Consider the following 19,182-nt stretch of genomic DNA (forward strand, 5'->3'; position numbering starts at 1 on the left):
AAGTCCTAAGTGACTCTAAAGCCACAGACCCCAAATGTGATCCCAGGTATGTAAGCTCAACCCCCTGCCAGCCCACCAAAGCCAATGTGGTCTCTTGGGGCCAACAGGAGGGGAGCCCATCATTTGGCTATTTGCCTTGCAGTCTTTTATTGCATTCTACAAACATGGGGATCCCCAAAGTAGTATCTAGCATTTGAATGAGGCTGAGATGGTCTTTAACTAAGCATGGGGTCTCTCCAGGGTTCATGAACGATGGCAAAGATCCTCCTGCAAAGGGATGGATCAAGCACTAGGAAGGAGAGTAAAGGGAAAGGCAAAATAGAAGTCAGGTGGTTGTGAGTTTGAATCCTGTCTCTGTCTCATAGCAGCTTGTGTGACTTTGGGTGAGTTACTTAACCTCTCTGGATCTGTTTCTTCTTTTGTAAAATGAGAATAAACTGCACCTTCTTCATAGGTTGTGGTGATGATGTAATACATGTAAAGTACTGAACACCATGCCTAGCACAAAGCAAACATCACATGACTGACCAAAAGGGGAGGAGCATCAGGAGAAGAGCCAGGGTCATCGGGGAAGGTGAGGGAGAGGGAGCTTTGAATGGGCAGAATTTGCAGTAGATAGAATAGAGTTGGGGCTAAACGGAAGAGAAAGTAAAGGGCAGAAATTATAAGGAAACTTTTCCTGAATAGATTTTCCAGGGCAGGGACAGGGTAGGAGGGATCATTGAGTGACCTGGTTTTCCTAGCCAAGATCCTGCCAAGATCTTTGGATAAGGCATTCCAGAAAATTCCAGAGATTTCTCACTTCTAGCTTAAAGAATTACCAGGCCCTTCTTCCTCTTAATTTTCCAAGGAATTTGCTTCATCTTTGTTTAGTCACCTGTGACCTTGCAGTTTTCACAGCACATTCAACCGTAAACCTTTGAGCAAAGAGGTGAAGGGAAAAGGACAATGAAAGAGTTCCCAGGTGCAGTCTCCCCTTTCAGCTGCTGGGGACCTCCCTCTGCTGGCACAGCTGGTTCTGCACTGGAGCTGTGGTCAGGGGTCGCATCCAACCTGTGCAGAGACCACCTTTCCCTGCCTGGCCAGGTGGTCCTCCCAGTCTAGGAAGGGAGGCTGTACCTCTCCACTGGGAGGAGGGCAGAGCGGAGGGGAAGCTCACCTACCTGGACACTCCTCGTTGCTGCAGACCCACTGGCTGTTTCGGCAAATGCTGTTGGGGAGAGGAGCACGGGTTACGGGTGGGTCTGCAAACGCAGGCATCCCTGAATGCATTTAGAGAGTGCACTGCCCATCCCACAGCCCCAGGGGAGAGGTCTGAGAGAAGAAAGGCGCTCAAGCCTGAGGGGGCTTCATGAGGCTGAAGGTATACAGGAAGGGGCTTTGGCCACAGAGGAATCATGGAGACAATGCCAAGGGGAAGAAACCCCAACAGACAGATAGAAGAAGAGGGAAACCTAGGGGGTCTACCCAGGCACTAAGCAGTCAAATTCCAAACACACGCACACGCACACGCACATGCACACACACACGCACACGCACACACACGCGCACACGCACACACACACGTGCATACACACACACACACACAGAGCTGGTAGAAGACCAGAGGAAGGGCGGGCTGCTGACAGGGGTAACACCCTGGCCCATGCTGGGCGGCCCTTGAGACTCCTGGAAGACTGCCCAGTAGGGAAAGGTAGCCAGCGAAGAGGTCTGGAGGCGTTCTCCTCTCCCCGTTTGCAGGGGACAGACAGACCCAGCCCAGGGGACACCAGAGGGAGGGGCTTCTGGAGGAAACTGCCGAAGCAAAGCAGGGGCAACAGGGCGAGAGAGTCACTTATTGAAGCATGGCTGGGGGGAAAGCTGGAGCTGCCGTCCGCATGCGAAGGGGCCTTCACCGCCCCCCGGCCCCCCTCCTCCAGGCCGATCTGCGTATAATCCTAGCTCCCCATCATCAACCTCCACACCCTTCCCCCCAAGCCACCCCCAGCCCAGGCCAGGCCCTGTTCTACGCGCCAGTGCCCTTCCTGCCCCTCCCACAGGCCCCGGCAGCTCTCGCAGACCCACGCCGCTTGGCCACAATCACCAGGTGTTGCAGTCTCTGGAGAGAGAGGCGCCCGGAGGGTACCGCTTCCCGGAATGCACGCAGGAGCACTCGGCACTTTCCACACAGCGGCCTTCATCAAGGAGCTGTCCCTCTGGGGCACGGGGAACAAGGCAACAAGGCTCAGCCTGCCATCATCATTACTCATCTCACAGCCACAGAAGCCCCGGGGGGAATCATCAGCTCAGGGCTTCTTGCAGGAAGCTCAAGGGACCCGTTCTGCGTTCTGCGATGCTGATCTTCCACGGGTTTGCAATGAGAGGGAGGAGGGCTACTTATCGCCACTCTAGTGACGAAGAAATGGGGGAAACAGGTTTGTTCAAAGGCCTTCCAGTGGGGAAGCCGTGAGTCTAGTCTGAAGGCTTCTTCCAGGAAGCTCAAAGAACTTGCGCTCTGTTTACCTTTCGCAGCGATGCAGTGGGACAGAGGGGGAAGTTTATGAATCTCCATCCTATTAGATGAAGAAATGGAGGCGAGGGTTTTGTTCAAGTTCCTCCGGTAGAGAAGTCGTGAGTCAAAACACACGAGACTCACTCTCAGTACTTAACCAGAACTTTTCACCAAAGCTCACAAGGTCTCTCCTGAGAAAGACTTCCTGGCGCAAAGTTTCTTTTCAGCTGAGCTCACACGACAAACATTAGACTATCTTCCTCCCAGACAAGTCCCTGACACTTAACTGAGAAAACACTGCAGCTCACATAGGACCACATGCTCCCCAAACAAAGTCACTCTTGGAGCCCAGACCACCCTTCTATTCCCCAGACACACGTGCTTTCATGGACACAGTACAACAGGAAAACATAAAGTAGAAATAAATAGCAGCTCGATCGTGATCACTCCAGACAAAGACTTGTAAAACATAAATAAAAGGCCTCTGAGGCCAGCAGTGGGGAACAAGCACAGGTGGCCTTCCTCTGGCTTCCCCAAGCCAAGGGCACTGTGGAGGTCTCAGAGTTGTACATAAAGTGGGAAGTCATTACCAGGGCAGCTGCAGCCATCCACGCACTGCTGCTGACACACTTCACTGATGTGCAGGCTCTGGCAGCTTCTGGGGCAGGGGGGCACGCAGGCCTTGTACTCCATGCCCGCGGGGCAGTCCGGCCCTGAAATGGAAAACTGAGGAGTCTGCCAGGAGCTGTTCCAGGGCAGCAGCTCACAAGCCACGTGGTGCTTTGTCTGCCCCCCTCTGTCTTCGGGGACCCAGGGCCCACCTCCACCGCAGGGGCACCCCAGGGCCCAACGTCTCCCGCTGAAAATGCAAGGCCCCCAAGGCCAAGCGAGGGGTAAATGGTGTCCTCCATCCCATATCCCTCCTCTGAGGGTTCCTCTTCCTCAAGAAATAGGGCCCAGTCAGATGCCCCACCCAGCACTGGGCACACAGCCTCACAGCCACGCCCCGCACAAGGGATGTTCGCTCCTATCTATGTCCACTGAGGCGGGACAGCCCTGGCAGCCGCAGCACCTAAGCCTCCGACCTCCCGCTGTACCCGGCCCCTCACGGGCGAGGACAGCTCTCCTTTCTCTCTTCTCCTCCAGCGTACCTCAGGCACCTCCCCATCCTTCCTTCAAAGACCTAAAAAGAACCAGCCACTCCCCCCTTCCAGAGGAGAAGCTGCTGCAAATAACCAGCCTTCTCACACCCCACAGCCAAGAAGCAAAGCTCTCGTTTACAAGCTGAAAAACACAGCCAGAGAGGCACGTGCAGTGTTAGGTATTGGGGCTGCTCCTCTCCACCGTCTGTGCCCCCGGGATCTGTGGGAAGCCTCGGCGGGGAGAGGAGCTGCCTGCAAGGTGACTGGAGAAGCTGGTACTTAATCAGGATACTTTGGGGGTGGCGACAGTGACAATGACTAGGGACCCATGAGATTAGAGGGAGGGGGCAGGGACGAAGAGAGAAGGGAGTAAATGAAAGGGAGGAACTTGACAAAAGCCTGCCAGGACCCCAAGGTCACCCGGGGACACTTCGCCACCGCCCGGCCCCCGTCAGCTCAGACTTTAACTGCTGCGATTCCCCTGGGAGCCAGGAACGGTTTTTGAGTCCAGGGGATGGATTTGCTCACGGGCAAGCGAGGAAGACGGGGCGTGACAACAGAGGCAGGAGAAGTGACATGGGGGCTTTTAGGGGGGCTTCTCAAGCCTCCTCGAAGCCATTAGGGAGGGGACTTGCCCTGTGACCAGGGGACAGAGCAGGAGCCGGGCGGGAACCGGTCCCCGGGACGTGGGTCTTGGCAGGCACTGGCTGGCTGCGGAGTGACACCCAGACGGACACCGCTCAACCCCGCCGGAGGGGGTCCCACGCTGACTCACGGCAGGAGCTGTGGTCTGTCCAGCCGTACAGCAGCATCCCCTGCTGGGCGCAGGCCCGGGCGTACTCCAGGAGCACAGGGCAGGGGCACAGCAGCCCCCGGGCACACGTGCACAGCAGCCCCTCACACAGGGCCACGAAAGGCTCGGGGTCCACCAGGGGGTGGCAGCGGGCGAACACCGAGGCACTCTTCAGAAGTTGGCACTGCTCCCACAGGCCCTGCGGGAGGGAGAGGCCACCTCAGCGAGGGCGCCACCCACGCAGCCTGGCCTCCCCTGGCCTTGGTGCTTGGAGACCCGCCCTGCCCCGAGACCCAGGCATGCTCGCTCACACCTAGTAGGTGCTTGTCAACGTCTGTCAAACGGAACAGTCCAGTCAGCGGAACACTGGCGGACCCCCGCTTGGTGGGGCAGCCCGAGACCAGGGCGACCTCCTAGACCGAACCCTGGAAATGCAGAGGCCCGGGCCCTGACCTCCACGGGAAGGAGGGGTTCTCCGAAGGGAAACAGCAGAGGGACACTCATGAAAGGAGCTGAACTTGAAGTCACGGAGGCCACGTGGCTCAGAGGCCAGGAAGGCCGGTCAGCATCTGCTCCGCACGCCCCAGTCACCTCCCCTCCCCGACCTTGGTTCCTCCACCAGAGAGGAGGAGGTGCCACGAGGAGTTTCATACAGTAGAGTTCCCGAGGCCTCATCCACAGAGGTTTACACTCAGTGTGTCAGGGATGGAGTTGAGCAAACCTTCCCCAGAGGGTTCCTGGGACAAGACTGGACCAGTTCCCATCAGCGAAAACATGCCAGGACTCGATGACATGTGCCGGGGCGCTGCCAGGCGAGGACTCTTCCTGAGTTTCATCACTTTGTTGCCAACCTCGACCCCATTACACAGGCAGGTTTGGAATGGTTCTCACTGACGACTCCCGGACACGTCAGCACAAACCCCTCCCTATACACCCGATTTGTGAGCATCTCTGCATTCTGTGTTTTGGTCATTCATTCATTTATTTGTTTTTGGCTGCGTTGGGTCTTCGTAACTGTGCATAGGCTTTCGCTAGTTGCGGCGAGTGGGGGCTACTCTTCATTGCAGTGCACAGGTTTCTCATTGCGGTGGCTTCTCTTGTTGTGGAGCACAGGCTCTAGGCGCGCGGGCTTCAGTAGTCGCAGCACACGGGCTCAGTAGTTGTGGCTCGTGGGCTCAGTAGTTGTGGCGCACGGGCTTAGCTGCTCCATGGCATGTGGGATCTTCCCGGACCGGGGCTCGAACCCATGTCCCCTGCGTTGGCAGGCGGATTCTCAACCACTGCACCACCGGGGAAGCCCTGTGCTTTTAGCAATTTAAATGCACATCTTTTTCATGATATGGTATCTCTGAAATTGGGTGCATCTTACAACCAATATCACACTCTGTCTTAGATTTAACACAACACAGTATTGTTGGTATTAGTGATCCCCACTGGGTGCATAATTCCTTTCATGCGGAGACATGCTCTCCAAATGAACGGAAGCCAGCTGTTTGTGAAAGGACTTCAGCTAAAATGAAAGGAGTACGAGAGCATCTGAAGGAAGGGCTGAGCCCTGGAGGGTAAATCTGAGCAACAAAAAGGAAAGAAGCGACCAGTTTTGAGAAGAGGGAAATCCAGTCTGCTCAAGCTGTCCAAGGGACGGTCAGAGCAAAGCTGTGTAAGTCAAGAGCCAGGAGCCAGGCCCGTGGCCTCTGGAGGAGTAGAAATCTGACCCAGGGCTTCTCAACACCCAGAAGACCCACCCGGGGAAGCACCGGGGCCATGCTGCGGTCCTAGGGAAACCCGTGTCTCATCCCCGCCCGGCCCACAGTCTGCCATCAGAACCAGGCCCTTGGTCGCTGCAGGCCCTGGGGTGGACCCGGGGAGCTCCAGGGTCAGTTGGCCCAAGCAGTTGGGCCTAGCTGTTTCCCTCTGCACCCCAGAAAAGCGGGCTGAATTGCAAAGCTGCTGCAGCAGGCAGGTTTGTGGGCGGGACGATTAGCAGCTCTGCACGTTGGGAGCCGTGGCTGAGAGCAGCTCTCCCTCCCTCCGCGACCCCGCCCTTCTGAGCTACCCCCCTGCGGGGGCCGAGAAAAAGCAGAGGCTAAAGCCCAGCCCTGCCACTGCCTGGCGGCGGGGATGGAGGCAGGCCTCGTCCCTCACCGGAGAAGGGCGTCCTGGAGTGAGGCGGGAATGCCAACTACAGACACTGTCTCACAGGCGGACACGTGGAGCCCGGCGCCGAGCAAGCGGCCGACGAACAAAGACGGCTGCCCTGGGTCCCGCGCGCCCCAGAGGCCTCGGGTGATGACGAGCATCCTCCCGTCTGCCGCCTGAGCGCTTCACGGGGGGGCGGAAGCTGAGGTTTCTGAATACAATGCCGGGGCGGGGGGGGGGGGGGGGGGGGGGGGTCCTGCCCTGGACCTCTTGGGACTTCACAGCCCCGGGCCCAGCTTCTGACTCTTCCACGTGCCGGCCGTGTGACCCTGGCTGTTTACTCGACCCCGCCTCCTCTGCGGGTGGGACAATAATAACGGTGCCTCCTCTGAAAAGACGGAAATGAAGGCCGGGTGGAAGAATGCACGTAAAAGGTTAGCCTAAGAAATGGTGACCCCGTATCATCGTCGTCAGTGTCATCGATAACCTGGCCACCAGACAGAGTCCTTCCACCGTCCCTCCCGCCATCGGGTTCAGCTTCAGAATGGCGAGCAGGTCACCAGCAGGACAGAAGGACATCTTTGTCCAACTCCATCTGCCTGGGTTGTACGGGGATGAACGGTTGCCACCCAGTTCACTAGTAGTTGGGGGCTCCCTGGTGAACAGGGGGCTGCTCTTGTTGATCTTGTATCTGGGAGGGTCACACTCCTCCAGAACGAAGTGGGGGCTGGGGGAGGAACCCACTCTTCCTTCTAATGGGCAGGTCTAAGAACCTCCATCCTCACTGGCGAGCGAGACTCAGGGAAGGAGGCTGAGGCCTGTGTCTGGTTCTTTCCATTCTGTCACACTGCCTGGCCCATCAGAAATGCCACGCAGAAAGTGAGGTCACTGGACTCTCACAGGGCAGTGGAGGGCACCCCCAGGAGGGCCAGGGCCTTGGCTCTTGCCCACCTCTTGGCCCCCGTACAACTTGGAACCAGAAAAAGGGCTCCCAAAGGCAACGTCATGGGGTTTGTCTAGTGATTGCTGCTGCCGCCGCCTGGGCTGTAGGACAGTGGCTTAGAGCCGTCCCTGCACCACAGGACCAGCTCTCGCAGGCACAGGCACCAGGCACCTCGGTGGACACAGAACCAGGAGTCCAGACACCTCCTCTCCCTTTGAGAGCCGGGGGTGCAGAGTCCAGCATGGCCTGTCTCCAGCTGGCCCACCTTTGTCTTTTCCCTGCTCAAAGGAAAAGTGGGAACAGTACTCCAGCACATTTCCTGGGAGGTCCCTGGAGGTATTAAATGGTTTACAGAAAGCCTTAGCAAGAAGACTGTTTTCTGGGAAAAGTCTGTCTTTCCATCCTGCCTCTGGTCAGCCCTGGCCTGAGCTTGGTCACTAGGGTGACCACAGTGTGAAGGCCAGGGAGGACTTCCAGACATCTACCAGCCCCTGCAGCCCATCCAGCCTCAGCCCGCAGTGGAAGAGGGTGACACACCTAGCCTGCCATCTCTGCCTCCCAGAGATCTCTTCCCTGATCCACCACAGGCAGCCCTGCCGGGCCAGGTCCCGAGACAGGACATCTCCGTGGACCCAGGTCCAAGATGGAGCTATGATGTCCTTTCAGAGCCAGTGAAGAGACATGGACCAGGAGGAGGTGAACAAACCTCTGCTCAGCAAGCAGTGGCCATGTGGCCAATAGAAAAGGCAAGTCTGACTAAGTCCCACCCCATCTTGGAGGGCAAAGCTCTGGCACGTGAGGGAGGCAGGGAGGCCTGGCCTTCCATGGTCTGAGCCCAGCCTCCCGCCCTGGCTCGCCCCTCCCCCTCCCCATGTCCCCCATTACTGATGGTTTCCTGAATGCACCCCAATGCCTCATGCAATTTCTTGCACACCTACTGTGTCCAGGCATTGTGCCGGGCAAGGCCCACAATGGAAAGCAAGCAGACCTGGTCCCGGAGTTAGATGCTCCCACAGGCCTCTGGGTGCATCTCCTCTTGCCTGATTTCTGGGGCTGTCTGACCCACTTCCCTGCAGGCTTTTCAAACACAGGAGCTGTATCCCCACGACGCACGTACCAGGCAATAAGAAAGTGCTGGATCAACAGTCATGAACACAACAATGAGAAAGTCATACCCTCCTGTTCTCAGGGAGCTTTTGATCTACCTGCGCCAGGTGTTTCCATAGGGAAGGTTTACATAACAGCCAGAAGACACGGTCTCAATTTAAGGCTGTCTTCCCAGTGGCGAGGCCAGTCGCAACAGGAAGGAACCTGCAGCCGGGGTACCAGGGAAGGACGCACAGTCTGAACCAGGCTCTGGACGCTACACAGGATTTGGTTTCAAGGCAGAAGGGAGACCACACCAGGCCAGGCTGAGAGCCGGGTTCAGGCAGGAGGAGAAACAGTTAATTACGGCCGAGCCAAACCCGGTGTTGCCAACAGACCCCCCGGAAAAAAAGGCACGGCTGTCCCTGGGACACTGTCCTAATAGGTCAGTGGCCTCAGCTTCTCTTAGCAGCTAGTTCTGGCCCGTCACATCCCCAACCTTACGGACCCTCCTTGAATCAGTTTCTATTTTCTCCTAAGCTCGTGCCTCCAGACCCTCTGTTTGTCATTCCCCGAGGAAAGCACTCGGAGGTGCCTTTCTCAGACTCACCCCAGGCCACCCCCTCCACCGCAGGGTATGGTGAGCAGGCCTGGGTTCCCATGCCTGGATCCCCAGCCATCCACGATGTAGGCTTGTCTCCTGCGCCCCGTCGTCCGTGGCACTAGGGCACAGTCATGCACGGCAGTGTTGGGTGGGCCAGAGGGACACAGGCTGCGGGGTAGCTGGGTGGCTTCCTCTCGCTTCTCGCCACCCACCCAGGGCCACTGACCTATAGAACCCCCGGTCCTCTACAGAGTCTCCACCCATCTCCCGGCTTTAAGGACAGGCAGGACAGGCAGACCAAACCCCCCCTCCCCTCCATGGTAACCTGCGGTCTCCATAACTGTTTCAGAGACCACTGCGTCATCCAGTGCCACTCAAGGGCCCTTCAAAGGCCTGAAGACCCCTTCGAAGAACACAAGCCTCAGAGAAAGGCTGCATACAGCCTTCCAGACTTGGAAACTGAAGCAAGGAAAGAGTAAAGGATTCAGCAGGTCCTCAGGTCTCTAAGTGTGGTTCAGGGACCCCCTACAGACTCCCAAGATTCTTTCAGGAGTCCACAAGGTCAAAACTATTTTCATAATGACACTAAGATGTTATCTGACCTTTATGCTCTCATTCTTTCTCAAACGCACAGTGGAATTTTCCAGAGGCTACATGATGTGTGGTATCACAACAGGCCGACTGCAGACACGGATGAGAGAATCCAGCTGATTTCTCTCTAGCCAGGCAGTAATGAGATTTGCAAAACTGTGAAACAATGCCATTCCTCTCCCCAAACTTTTTTTTTGGTTTGGAATTTATAGCTATTTTTATTCAAATGATGGTATTCATATTAACTATACTGTTTCTTATTTTTTAATGAATTAATATGTTTAACAATTTCCATTTTAATATCTAATATGGCAAATATAAGCCAGATTAAACAGACTCTTTTTTTTTTTTTTTTTTTTTTTTTTTTTTTTTTTTTCCGGTATGCGGGCCTCTCACTGTTGTGGCCTCTCCCATTGCGGAGCACAGGCTCCGGACGCGCAGGCCTAGCGGCCATGGCTCACGGGCTTAGTTGCTCCGCAGCATGTGGGATCTTCCCGGACCAGGGCACGAACCCGTGTCCCCTGCATCGGCAGGCGGACTCTCAACCACTGCGCCACCAGGGAAGCCCTAAACAGACTCTTTGAAGTCCTCAATCATTTTTAAGAGTGTAAAGGGCTCTCAGCCGATTTAGTTTGCCAATGGCTGTACTGGTGAAAGAGTCATCTAGCGGACTCAAACCCTGATTCCATCCAGGTCAGGCTCCTGCAGGAGATAGATGGGCCCCAGGCTGAGCCTCTGGAGTTTGTACCCTGTGGGCAGATCTCCAAGATAGCATGAGGGAGGAGAAGCTAAGCCCTGCGCAGATAAGAGACCACATATTTCTCATTCTCGAGGTCAAGGAGACCTTCCAGACTACGCATGTGCAGAAAGGCTCCTGTGGGTCAAAAAGGGAGGAGGTGCCACCCTGTAGTAAGTGATGGCAACCTACCCATAAGCCTCTTCGGTAGAATCCATCCTGGCTAAGAGATGCATGCACACACAGGGGAGGACCCTGAGATAAACCAAATACGTACTCAGAAAGCCAGGCAAAGCAAGATGATTGGCCAAAGGAAACCCTGAAGAAATGTCCCATAAAAGTGATTCAGGGCTTCCCTGGTGGCGCAGTGGTTAAGAATCCGCCTGCCAATGCAGGGGACACAGGTTTGATCCCTGGTCCGGGAAGATGCCACGTGCCGCGGAGCAACTAAGCCCGTGGCCCACAACTACTAGAGCCCACGCACCTAGAGCCCATGCTCCGCAACAAGAGAAGCCACTGCAATGAGAAGCCTGCACACCACAACGAAGAGTAGCCCCCGCTCTCTGCAACTAGAGAAAGACCGCAAGCAGCAACGAAGACCCAACGCAGCCAAAAATAAATAAATAAAGTGATTCAAACTGCCACAAAGGCAGGATTCTCTCTTTGAGCCCGCCCATGTGTCTATCCACACGTACCCTTTTTCTTCCTAATAAACACTTCACTTGTTTCACTACTTTCCATCTCTATGTGGAAGTTCATTTCCACACAGCTGACAGGCCAGGGCCTTGTCACTGGCCACTGGTCCTTGGTTGTCTAGTGTCTAGGTTTCGGTGCTCTCACTGCCATGGCCTGACTTCAGTCTCAGGCCGGGAACTGAAACCCTGCTTCAAGCCACTGCAGGCCAAGGCCACCTGAGATCACTGCCACCCAACCACAATTTACCTGGTTTTCCATGTTCCCCGATGCCCCCACCCTCCCCACCTTGTTTCCTATCAATCAGATTAGAAGACAGTGTAGTACAGTGGATAGAGTGCAGGTTTTAGAAGCACCAACCCCATCACTTACAAAATGTGTGACTTCAGGAAAATTATCTTCCCTCTCTGCACCTTTATTCCCTCACCCTTAAAAGAGCGAGATTATGCAAGAGATTGAAAGTTGCCCAGGATCTATTCCTCCTTTCTCTCTTAGTCAGAAAACCCTCGGTTGTCAATCTTCCCCTGGGCACATAGCCCCTGGGAATAAAGATCCCATTTCTCAGCCTCCCTTGCATCTGGGAGTGGCCGTAAGACTAAGCTTTGCCCCCCCCCCCTCCCCGGGACATAAGCAGGAGGGTCCTGTGCAACTCCCTGGAAGCAGCCTCCAAAGGCGGGGGTGCGTCTTTCAATGCTTCTCTTCCTGCACTGGAATGTCATCATGACGCCTGACACATAAGCTGCCATTTGGGGCCATGAGGCTGAGGACAACAGAGAAATAAGACAGAAGGACCCTTCATCCCAACCCCATGGCATCCGTACTGGACATCCCACCCTGAACTCCTTGACAATGAGAGAGAAATACACTTCTATACCGTGTAAGCTGTTTCTACTTTAGGTGTCCTGGCACAGGAGTATCTAGTCCTAACACAGATAGCAATTCCTGCCTTAGACTTTGCTGCAAAATAAAACTTAATGACATTACAGAGGGAGGGCAATCGAGTGCCTGTAACTATTTTCATTGGCCCACTGTCAATACTAGCTGAACAGCTCGAAAATGGCTTCTCCTCCGCCCCCTGCTAAACCACTCTGGCAGGGAGAGCAAAGAGGATCAGCTAATTCACTTCCAGCATCTCCCTGGCTCTGATGCCCAGCATCAGCTACTTCTCTCTTCCTGCACCTCTCGTCTGGGGTGCCAGGGGCTGGCGAGAGAGCGCCAGCCCAGCTCCATCAAGCCATGACCTCACCCTGCCTGGAGGGCTGTGCAGACCCAATTGGAGCCCAACTTAATCACATTTTCAGTTCATTAGAGAAGACCAGGCCTCCTCCCTGGAGATGCCAAGCCTATTCGAGGGAGAGGGAGAGAAAAGAAGCACATCTCCCCAAGGGCAGATGGGAGGGGAATGGGGGCCGAGGAGAGGAAACAGCAGCAAGAGATCTGGAGCTTAGCTATTGTGTTGGTTCCCAAACAGCTGACAAAGGAGAAGGGAGGGGGGCATTCCTAGGTCTGAAGTGAACAAAGAAAGGGGAGGCTAATATATAAAGTGCGAGATTGTTCAGGCAGGCCCTGGGGTGGGTGTCCCACGGCTGCCCCTGGAGGAGGTCCAGAGGCGCCTGGGCCTGAACTGGTCCAAAGCAGTGGGTTCAGGAATTCACCCCTGTGGCAGGGCACAGTTTCTCATTGGTCAGCCTGCAAGGATGGATGGGGGAGGGCTGCTGATTCTAATTATAACTTCTGCCTGGACTGGGATTCCCACCCACATTCCAAGATCTGGCTCAAAAAGACCCCATGATTTCCACTAACCGGAGGGTTTTGTGGAGCTGCACATTCCTCTCTCTGAGATACTTGGTGTTCAGCCCTCTTGAGACGTAGGGTAACTGGATATGTCACTGAAGTCCCCAGTGCCAAGGGAGATGGCCACAGAGTCCTCCAAAGGACCCTTCTCCCCCTCCACCCTGTTCTCCTGGGCAGCATCTGAGCAGGGATGGGGGCAGGACCAGCTGACTGGGAGGACAAGGGCCGAGTTCCAGCCCCCGGATCCCACTTTGGGGTTCGTCCAAGCTCTGGGGGTGGAACAGCTCCACCCATCCTGCTCCCGGTCAGGAAGGATAACCTGTGTGATAAGAGCTGCTGCACCACTTCACCCTTTACTAACCCAAAATGGCATTTGTGTTGTTCTCTGTCATGTGTTGTTTGTGTCAGTATCTCCTATGTGTCTTGTCCCTGAGTGAGACTGCAGATCTGACTTGCACAGAGTTAAGATACGAAACATCTCAATAAATATGTGCTGATGGGAACCTTCAGATTGCTGGCCTCGCCGGGGAGGGTGATGGGGAGGAGGGGGAGGAGGGGGAGGGGGAGGAGGGGGAGGAGGAGGAGGAGGAGAGGAAGAAGAAGGAGGAGGAGGAGGAGGAGGAGGAGGAGGAGGAGGAGGAGGAGGAGGAGAAGGAGGAGGAGGAGGAGGAGGAGAAGGAGAAGGAGAAGGAGAAGGAGAAGGAGAAGGAGAAGGAGAAGAAGAAGAAGAAGAAGAAGAAGAAGAAGAAGAAGAAGAAGAGAAAGAAAGCCACTTAGGAGATGTTTCATGGAAGGCTTTTGAGGCTGCTGGGTTAGGGGTGCATTTGCATCTGCTTAATCTGAGGGAAATGTTGAAACCCTGTGGCAGCCCCTTATCTCTGCCGTGAGGCTAGACCCCCAGAGGCACAGTGGCCAAGGTCACTGTCCCACCACAAGCCCAGGGGCTCACCGCCTCTCTGCTGCCCTGCACTCAGGTGGGTGAGGGAATTTGCTGGAAAGGAAAAGGGTGCTTATTCCGTCAGTGTCGGGCAGAGCTCTACTTATCTTCAGAGGGGACAGTGCGCTGCAGAGCAGGGACGCAGCTGCGTGAGGACACAGCAAAGCAAACAAACCAGGGCCCGCGCCCCGGACTCTCGGATTTCGGCAAAGTACCCCAAATAAATCCTCATTCTTTAGCCTACGGATGACTTGAGAGAGCAGTTCTCACTCTGAAAAAAGGGGAATGTGTGTGTGTGTGTGTGCATGTGTGTATGAGTGTATGTGTGTATATGTATGTGTATGTGCCGTGTGTGTATGTCTGTGTGCACATGTATATGTGTATGTGTATGCATGTGTGTATGTATATGGGTGTATGTGTGTGCGTATGTGTGTATGTGTATGTGCACGTGTATATGTGTGTATATGTGTATCTGTATGCGTGTGTATGTGTGTGCATGTGTGTATATGTGTATGGGTGTTTGTGTACATGTGTGTGTGTACTTGTGTTCAAACCCCAACTCAGATGTAAGCATCACTGGGACACAGTGGGTGGGCGCCATCTACAGAACCAGCTCAGGTTACCTGACAGCTAACTCCTCTGGGGGTCCTGGGTTACAAGGATCTCTTCTTGAGCTTTACTGACCTTCCCTGGACCAGACTCTCACACAATTGGTCTCTCTATGAATCACAACTATTCTACCAAGCAAATGAATGTAACAAAATTCTTCCCAGTCTCCAAGAAAAGTCTCTTCCAGGCCAATTAGGTGAAAGCAGGAGGCCAGGAGAGGAAGCAGGAATGCCAGGAGTGGATGTGGTCAGTACGGCCCCAGCTCTGCCGGGGCACTTAGCCCCTCTCCCACCAAATCACCTCCCTCCAGGCCCGCGAGCCTCCTTCCAGGGCGACTTTGGGCAGAGACAGGAGGAAGAGCTGGTATGAATTTTGCAAGTAAAAGGCGTGGGCAATATTTCACGAGGATGTGAAGAGCGAATTGCGTTGTCCCCAACAGAATGGGTGTTTCGTGTGCCTCTCTGTGCCGTGGAGGGGACACGTGACCGTCATTCAAAGTAAACACGAGTATTTCCAAATGTTAGCTCCAGCGCGGACAGGTGACTTCCTGGGGGGAAGAGGAAGTACAGGTGAACAGCAGGCTTTCAGAGGAGGAGGAGAGGAGGAGAAAATGTGCAGACATGAACAGCAACAGAACAAAAGGAATAAGGATTGTGTTCCCCAAATAAACGTCAAATTCCGAGCCAGTGGAAAACAGCCAACCTGGGACTGTTCGGTAGCTGATGGGACGCGAAGTCCTGAATTGGACCTAGAAAAGCCAGACTGCAAGGATCTGGCTTCTCCAGGGTTCAAGGGCACCGAGGGAGATCTTCATCTTCAACTGGGGGTAAAAGAAAGGGGTGACTTCTCCTCAGGGAGCCAGGAAGGGCTGCATAGGGTTGAGTTCTGCACAACAGCTGGAAAGAGCCCAGCAAGGATGTCTCAGAGACTTGAGTCTTAAAGTCCAGGTTACAGTACCACCTGCCTATCTGAATATACATGGGTAGGGGACTGGACTAGATAGCTTCTGGAATCTCATCTCACTCTGAGTTATTATTATGAGCCTGAGATTCCTAACACTGATGAAAAGAAAGACTAGTCATCTTGAGAACCAGTTCTGAGGAGGGATATGGAGAGGACTCAGTGGGCCAGGGGCAGGAAAGTATAAGCAGCTTTTTGCAGGAGGAGGTCTCTGCGGGAGCCCCCTTTTGTACTGTCATATTAGCAAAGCTATATTTTAACTAACCTCCAACCCAAGCACACCTTTCAAATCTTTTGATCACACAATTCTTTGCTTAATCTGTTTGCTCTTTCCTTGGATCAAAGAAACAGACCTGGAGAATAAGTGATTAACAGGGGACCAGATCTTTTCCCCAGCTTCCCCTCCAGTAATCTCACAAACTCTGTGAACAATATAACATCTCAAAGAAGATCACAAGGAGTCGACAAGCCTGCAAGCAGTGGATGGCGATGAATCGGACCCTCTATCTCAATGAGTCACTGAAATTACTTCCCCTTTTTCCCTTTAAAAACTTTCATGGCCAAGCAAAACCTTTGGTGTCGATTCTGGGACGTGAGTCCGCCTTCTTCCCAGATTGACGGCTTTCGGATTAGAGCAACATTTCTGTTTCTACCAGCACTTGCCTCCTGAGTGTTGACTTCCAAGCAGCGAGCAGCCAGACCTGAGTTCGCTAACAGAAGTGGCCTCGTGTTCAGATGTCAGCAGCAGGAGCGGGAGACGGCCCTCCACTCTGGAGGAGGTGGGGTCCTAAGGAGGAGCAGGGTTGCAGCGAGGACACCTCCCAGTGGAAGCGAGGCCAAGTTCACGGCCGTCAAGTATAGTTCTGCGAGTCACACAGAGCAGTGGCAGCACACCCAAGGCTACCGTTGCCATGACAGACGGCACACATGTGTACCACGTTCTAGGTACATTTATAATGTTTACTCTGGCAATCTCCCAGCAGGTGATGGTAACGTGTCTTGAGAAAGGGGTGCCTTTTTCCTAATTAGAAAGAGCATTGCATGGACCAGCTGCAGCCTACATCCAGCCTCCTGCAGCCGTGGGCTTCACGTTGCAGACAGGACTACAGGACACAAACAAGATCCCTGTGTAAGGTTCAGCCCTTGCTGACATTTCCCAGACGGACAGAATTAAATTTTTTTTTAAGTGACCTAAGGGTCTTTCTCAAACATTCATCGTGTAGTAGAGTTACCTGCAAATTAATGCCAATTATTTGAGCATCTATAGCCGGGCGCTTTTTGTTACTAGGTCTGCACCCTGAGGCCCAGACTCCAGCAGTCCTGCCCTCTGAAAAGCTGGAAAAAAAAAACCCCGCAAATCTGTGTGCCATCAAACAAGCCATTATTCGTCCCAGCAGAGAGGCTCTGGGTTTTGTTGGCATAACAAGGAAACATTCATCCCCCGGGGAATAAGTAATACGACCTGGCTCTCAGAATGAGCTGACTCCTTGCTGCCACCTTAGAAAGACAGAAAGTTCCAGAGGAGTGGGCGGATAGATTCTGGCGGCTCAAGGCGAGCTTTTCAAGCCAGTGCCGTCTCCCCCGTGGGACACTTTGCCACTGCGTACGGCTCTTGGAGCCACAATGGCAAAAACCCTTGTGAATGACGCCCATTTACCAGCCCCGACTTCAGATCCCAGGGACCCAGCGGGACTAAGCAGGCTGTGGACAGTTCCGGAGACCGCCTCAGTCACCTCCCAGGAGATGTCTTTGTGCTTCCCAGCCAAGGGGGGCGCCCCGCTCGCGGGCAAACACGGCCCGATTGGCTGAGACAAAGCCCGGCCCCTCTTCTCAGGTAAACAGCCTGAAACAGGAGTTCGGACCTAGAAGCAGCTTGTGCCTTGGGAGGTCTGAGTGTCCGGGGGCCTCGGCCCAGCACTGAAAACTTGGTAGCCAGTTTCTTAAGCTGCTCCCACGACACTGGTTAGTAAGAACTTTAAGGCACCCAGGAGACAAAGTGAGTAGCAAGTGTGCAGCTGGAGCCTCCAAAGGCACCTGGGAGACAGATGAGGCCTCTCTGGATTCTCTCCCGGCTCCTCCCCCTCTGTCTCCGGGAGACAAAGTGCCCAGCTGCCTCCTCTACTACCCCGCCTCTGTGTCACGTTCCTTCACCTCCCACTTCTTAGGGGTAAATGAGAGCATTCCTCTGCACCCGGAGAAGGGAACACTTGTCTTGCCCTTACTCTGCGCTGCCTGCGTTGTTTGCAAAATAAAGTGAGACAAGCCCATGCCCTCGGTATCAGAGGTACCTACATGGCCCCCACCCAGCTCACCAACTAACCTCCCGTCCCCCCCTCCCCTCCACCAACCCCGCAATCCTACCCCTGCCTAGAGAACACCGAAAAGGGCGGGAGACAGCGAACCACAGCCATCTGTGGACGTGCACGTTTGGAAATGAAAGAAAGAGAGGCTAAAATCCCTCATCCTGCCCTCCTTGCTGCACAGCGCTCCTGGAGTACCGTCAATCCAACATGCCCGTGGCTCACGAGACGCCCCAGAAGAAAAGGTGACTCCTGCGCTTCCCCACCCCTCCGTGCCCGTGTGTGTAGGCAACTTGCTCTCCTTCTAACCGCAAGCTGTGCTCAGATCGATGCCCCGCCTCCAGAAGGATGGGGTTACAGCTGGGAGGAGGGGAGGAGAGAAAGAATGAGTTTGGGGCTTACACTTAAAGTACCGTGTGTGTTTGGCCAGCTTCTCCCACTCCCTCTGTCCAAGTGCGGCCACTCCGGGGGCAAACACAGACACGGGAGGAATAATAATAACAATAACAGCTCGTACAGTTGAGCCCCACGGGGCTAAGCGCTCCACACGTGTTCCCTTATCCTTACGATGGCCTCGTGCATCAGGCACTGGTCCTGTGCCTATTTTACATATGTGGAAACTGAGGCTTGGAGAAGGCAAGTGTCCTGCCCAGAGTTAGTTACAAAGCGGCCCAGGGATGGGAAACCCTTCAGGAGCTACAGGGACAAGCGGCTGCTACTTCAAAGTTCTCCTGGAAAGAAGAGGAAACTGCGCCCCCTTCCCCAGGATAACACCCTCCCCCCCGGGGTTAGAACTTGGTCTGCCTCTGTCACTTGCCAGCACTGGGCTATGCTCCAGGTGACAGAGATGTTTCCGGAGCAGCTGGAAAACCTAGCACCGCTGAAACACTGGAAACCCAAGGAAGAGAGGCGTTAGGAATGTACTTGTTGATGAACTGGAAATTGTGTTTACGGTCCAGGCAGCTGGACCGAGCACAGCCCGGAGCATTTTCCTGGTGCTGACGTGCTCCTTGGTTCAGAAGATCAAACTGTTCCATGAAAACAGAAAGGCCGGGCAACTAATACTGAAGCTCTCTCACGCTAAGGTGGCTGTGTGCGCGTGCAGGTGTCTGTGTGTTTCGTGTAGCTACCGGAGTAGGAGAGGGCTGGAGTTTCTCTACTCACATGGAGGTTTGGTCTTACAAATGGAGGGTGCGGGGGGGTTAGGACCGCGGGGGGTGTCCCAACGCCTAGGTAAATCACACCCACCTAATTTGCATCCATCCATCCATTGAATATTTAGTGAGACTTATTAGCAACCATCTCTTTAGTCCAATCCAGAGAAACACGCAAAGAATTTTAGGGCTGAAAGGAACCTCAGGATT

At 54.4% G+C, this 19,182-nt stretch overlaps 1 protein-coding gene across 2 annotated transcripts in view; it reads right to left on the minus strand.

The window, feature by feature from the left end:
* VWF (von Willebrand factor) overlaps window positions 1-19,182 on the minus strand; it is a 134,470-nt gene that overhangs the window by 93,502 nt on the left and 21,786 nt on the right. For both annotated transcript variants that reach the window (XM_059082366.2, XM_067008591.1), the window contains exons 7-10: window positions 4,409-4,625; window positions 3,082-3,204; window positions 2,084-2,195; window positions 1,164-1,210 (exon numbers count right to left, since the gene is read on the minus strand). In XM_059082366.2, the coding sequence (XP_058938349.1) occupies window positions 1,164-1,210; window positions 2,084-2,195; window positions 3,082-3,204; window positions 4,409-4,625 (499 nt within the window). The remainder of the gene's footprint in view (window positions 1-1,163; window positions 1,211-2,083; window positions 2,196-3,081; window positions 3,205-4,408; window positions 4,626-19,182) is intronic.

The sequence above is a fragment of the Kogia breviceps genome, chromosome 12 (genome assembly GCF_026419965.1).
Source record: "Kogia breviceps isolate mKogBre1 chromosome 12, mKogBre1 haplotype 1, whole genome shotgun sequence".
In the NCBI taxonomy this organism is placed as follows: Eukaryota; Metazoa; Chordata; class Mammalia; order Artiodactyla; family Physeteridae; genus Kogia; species Kogia breviceps.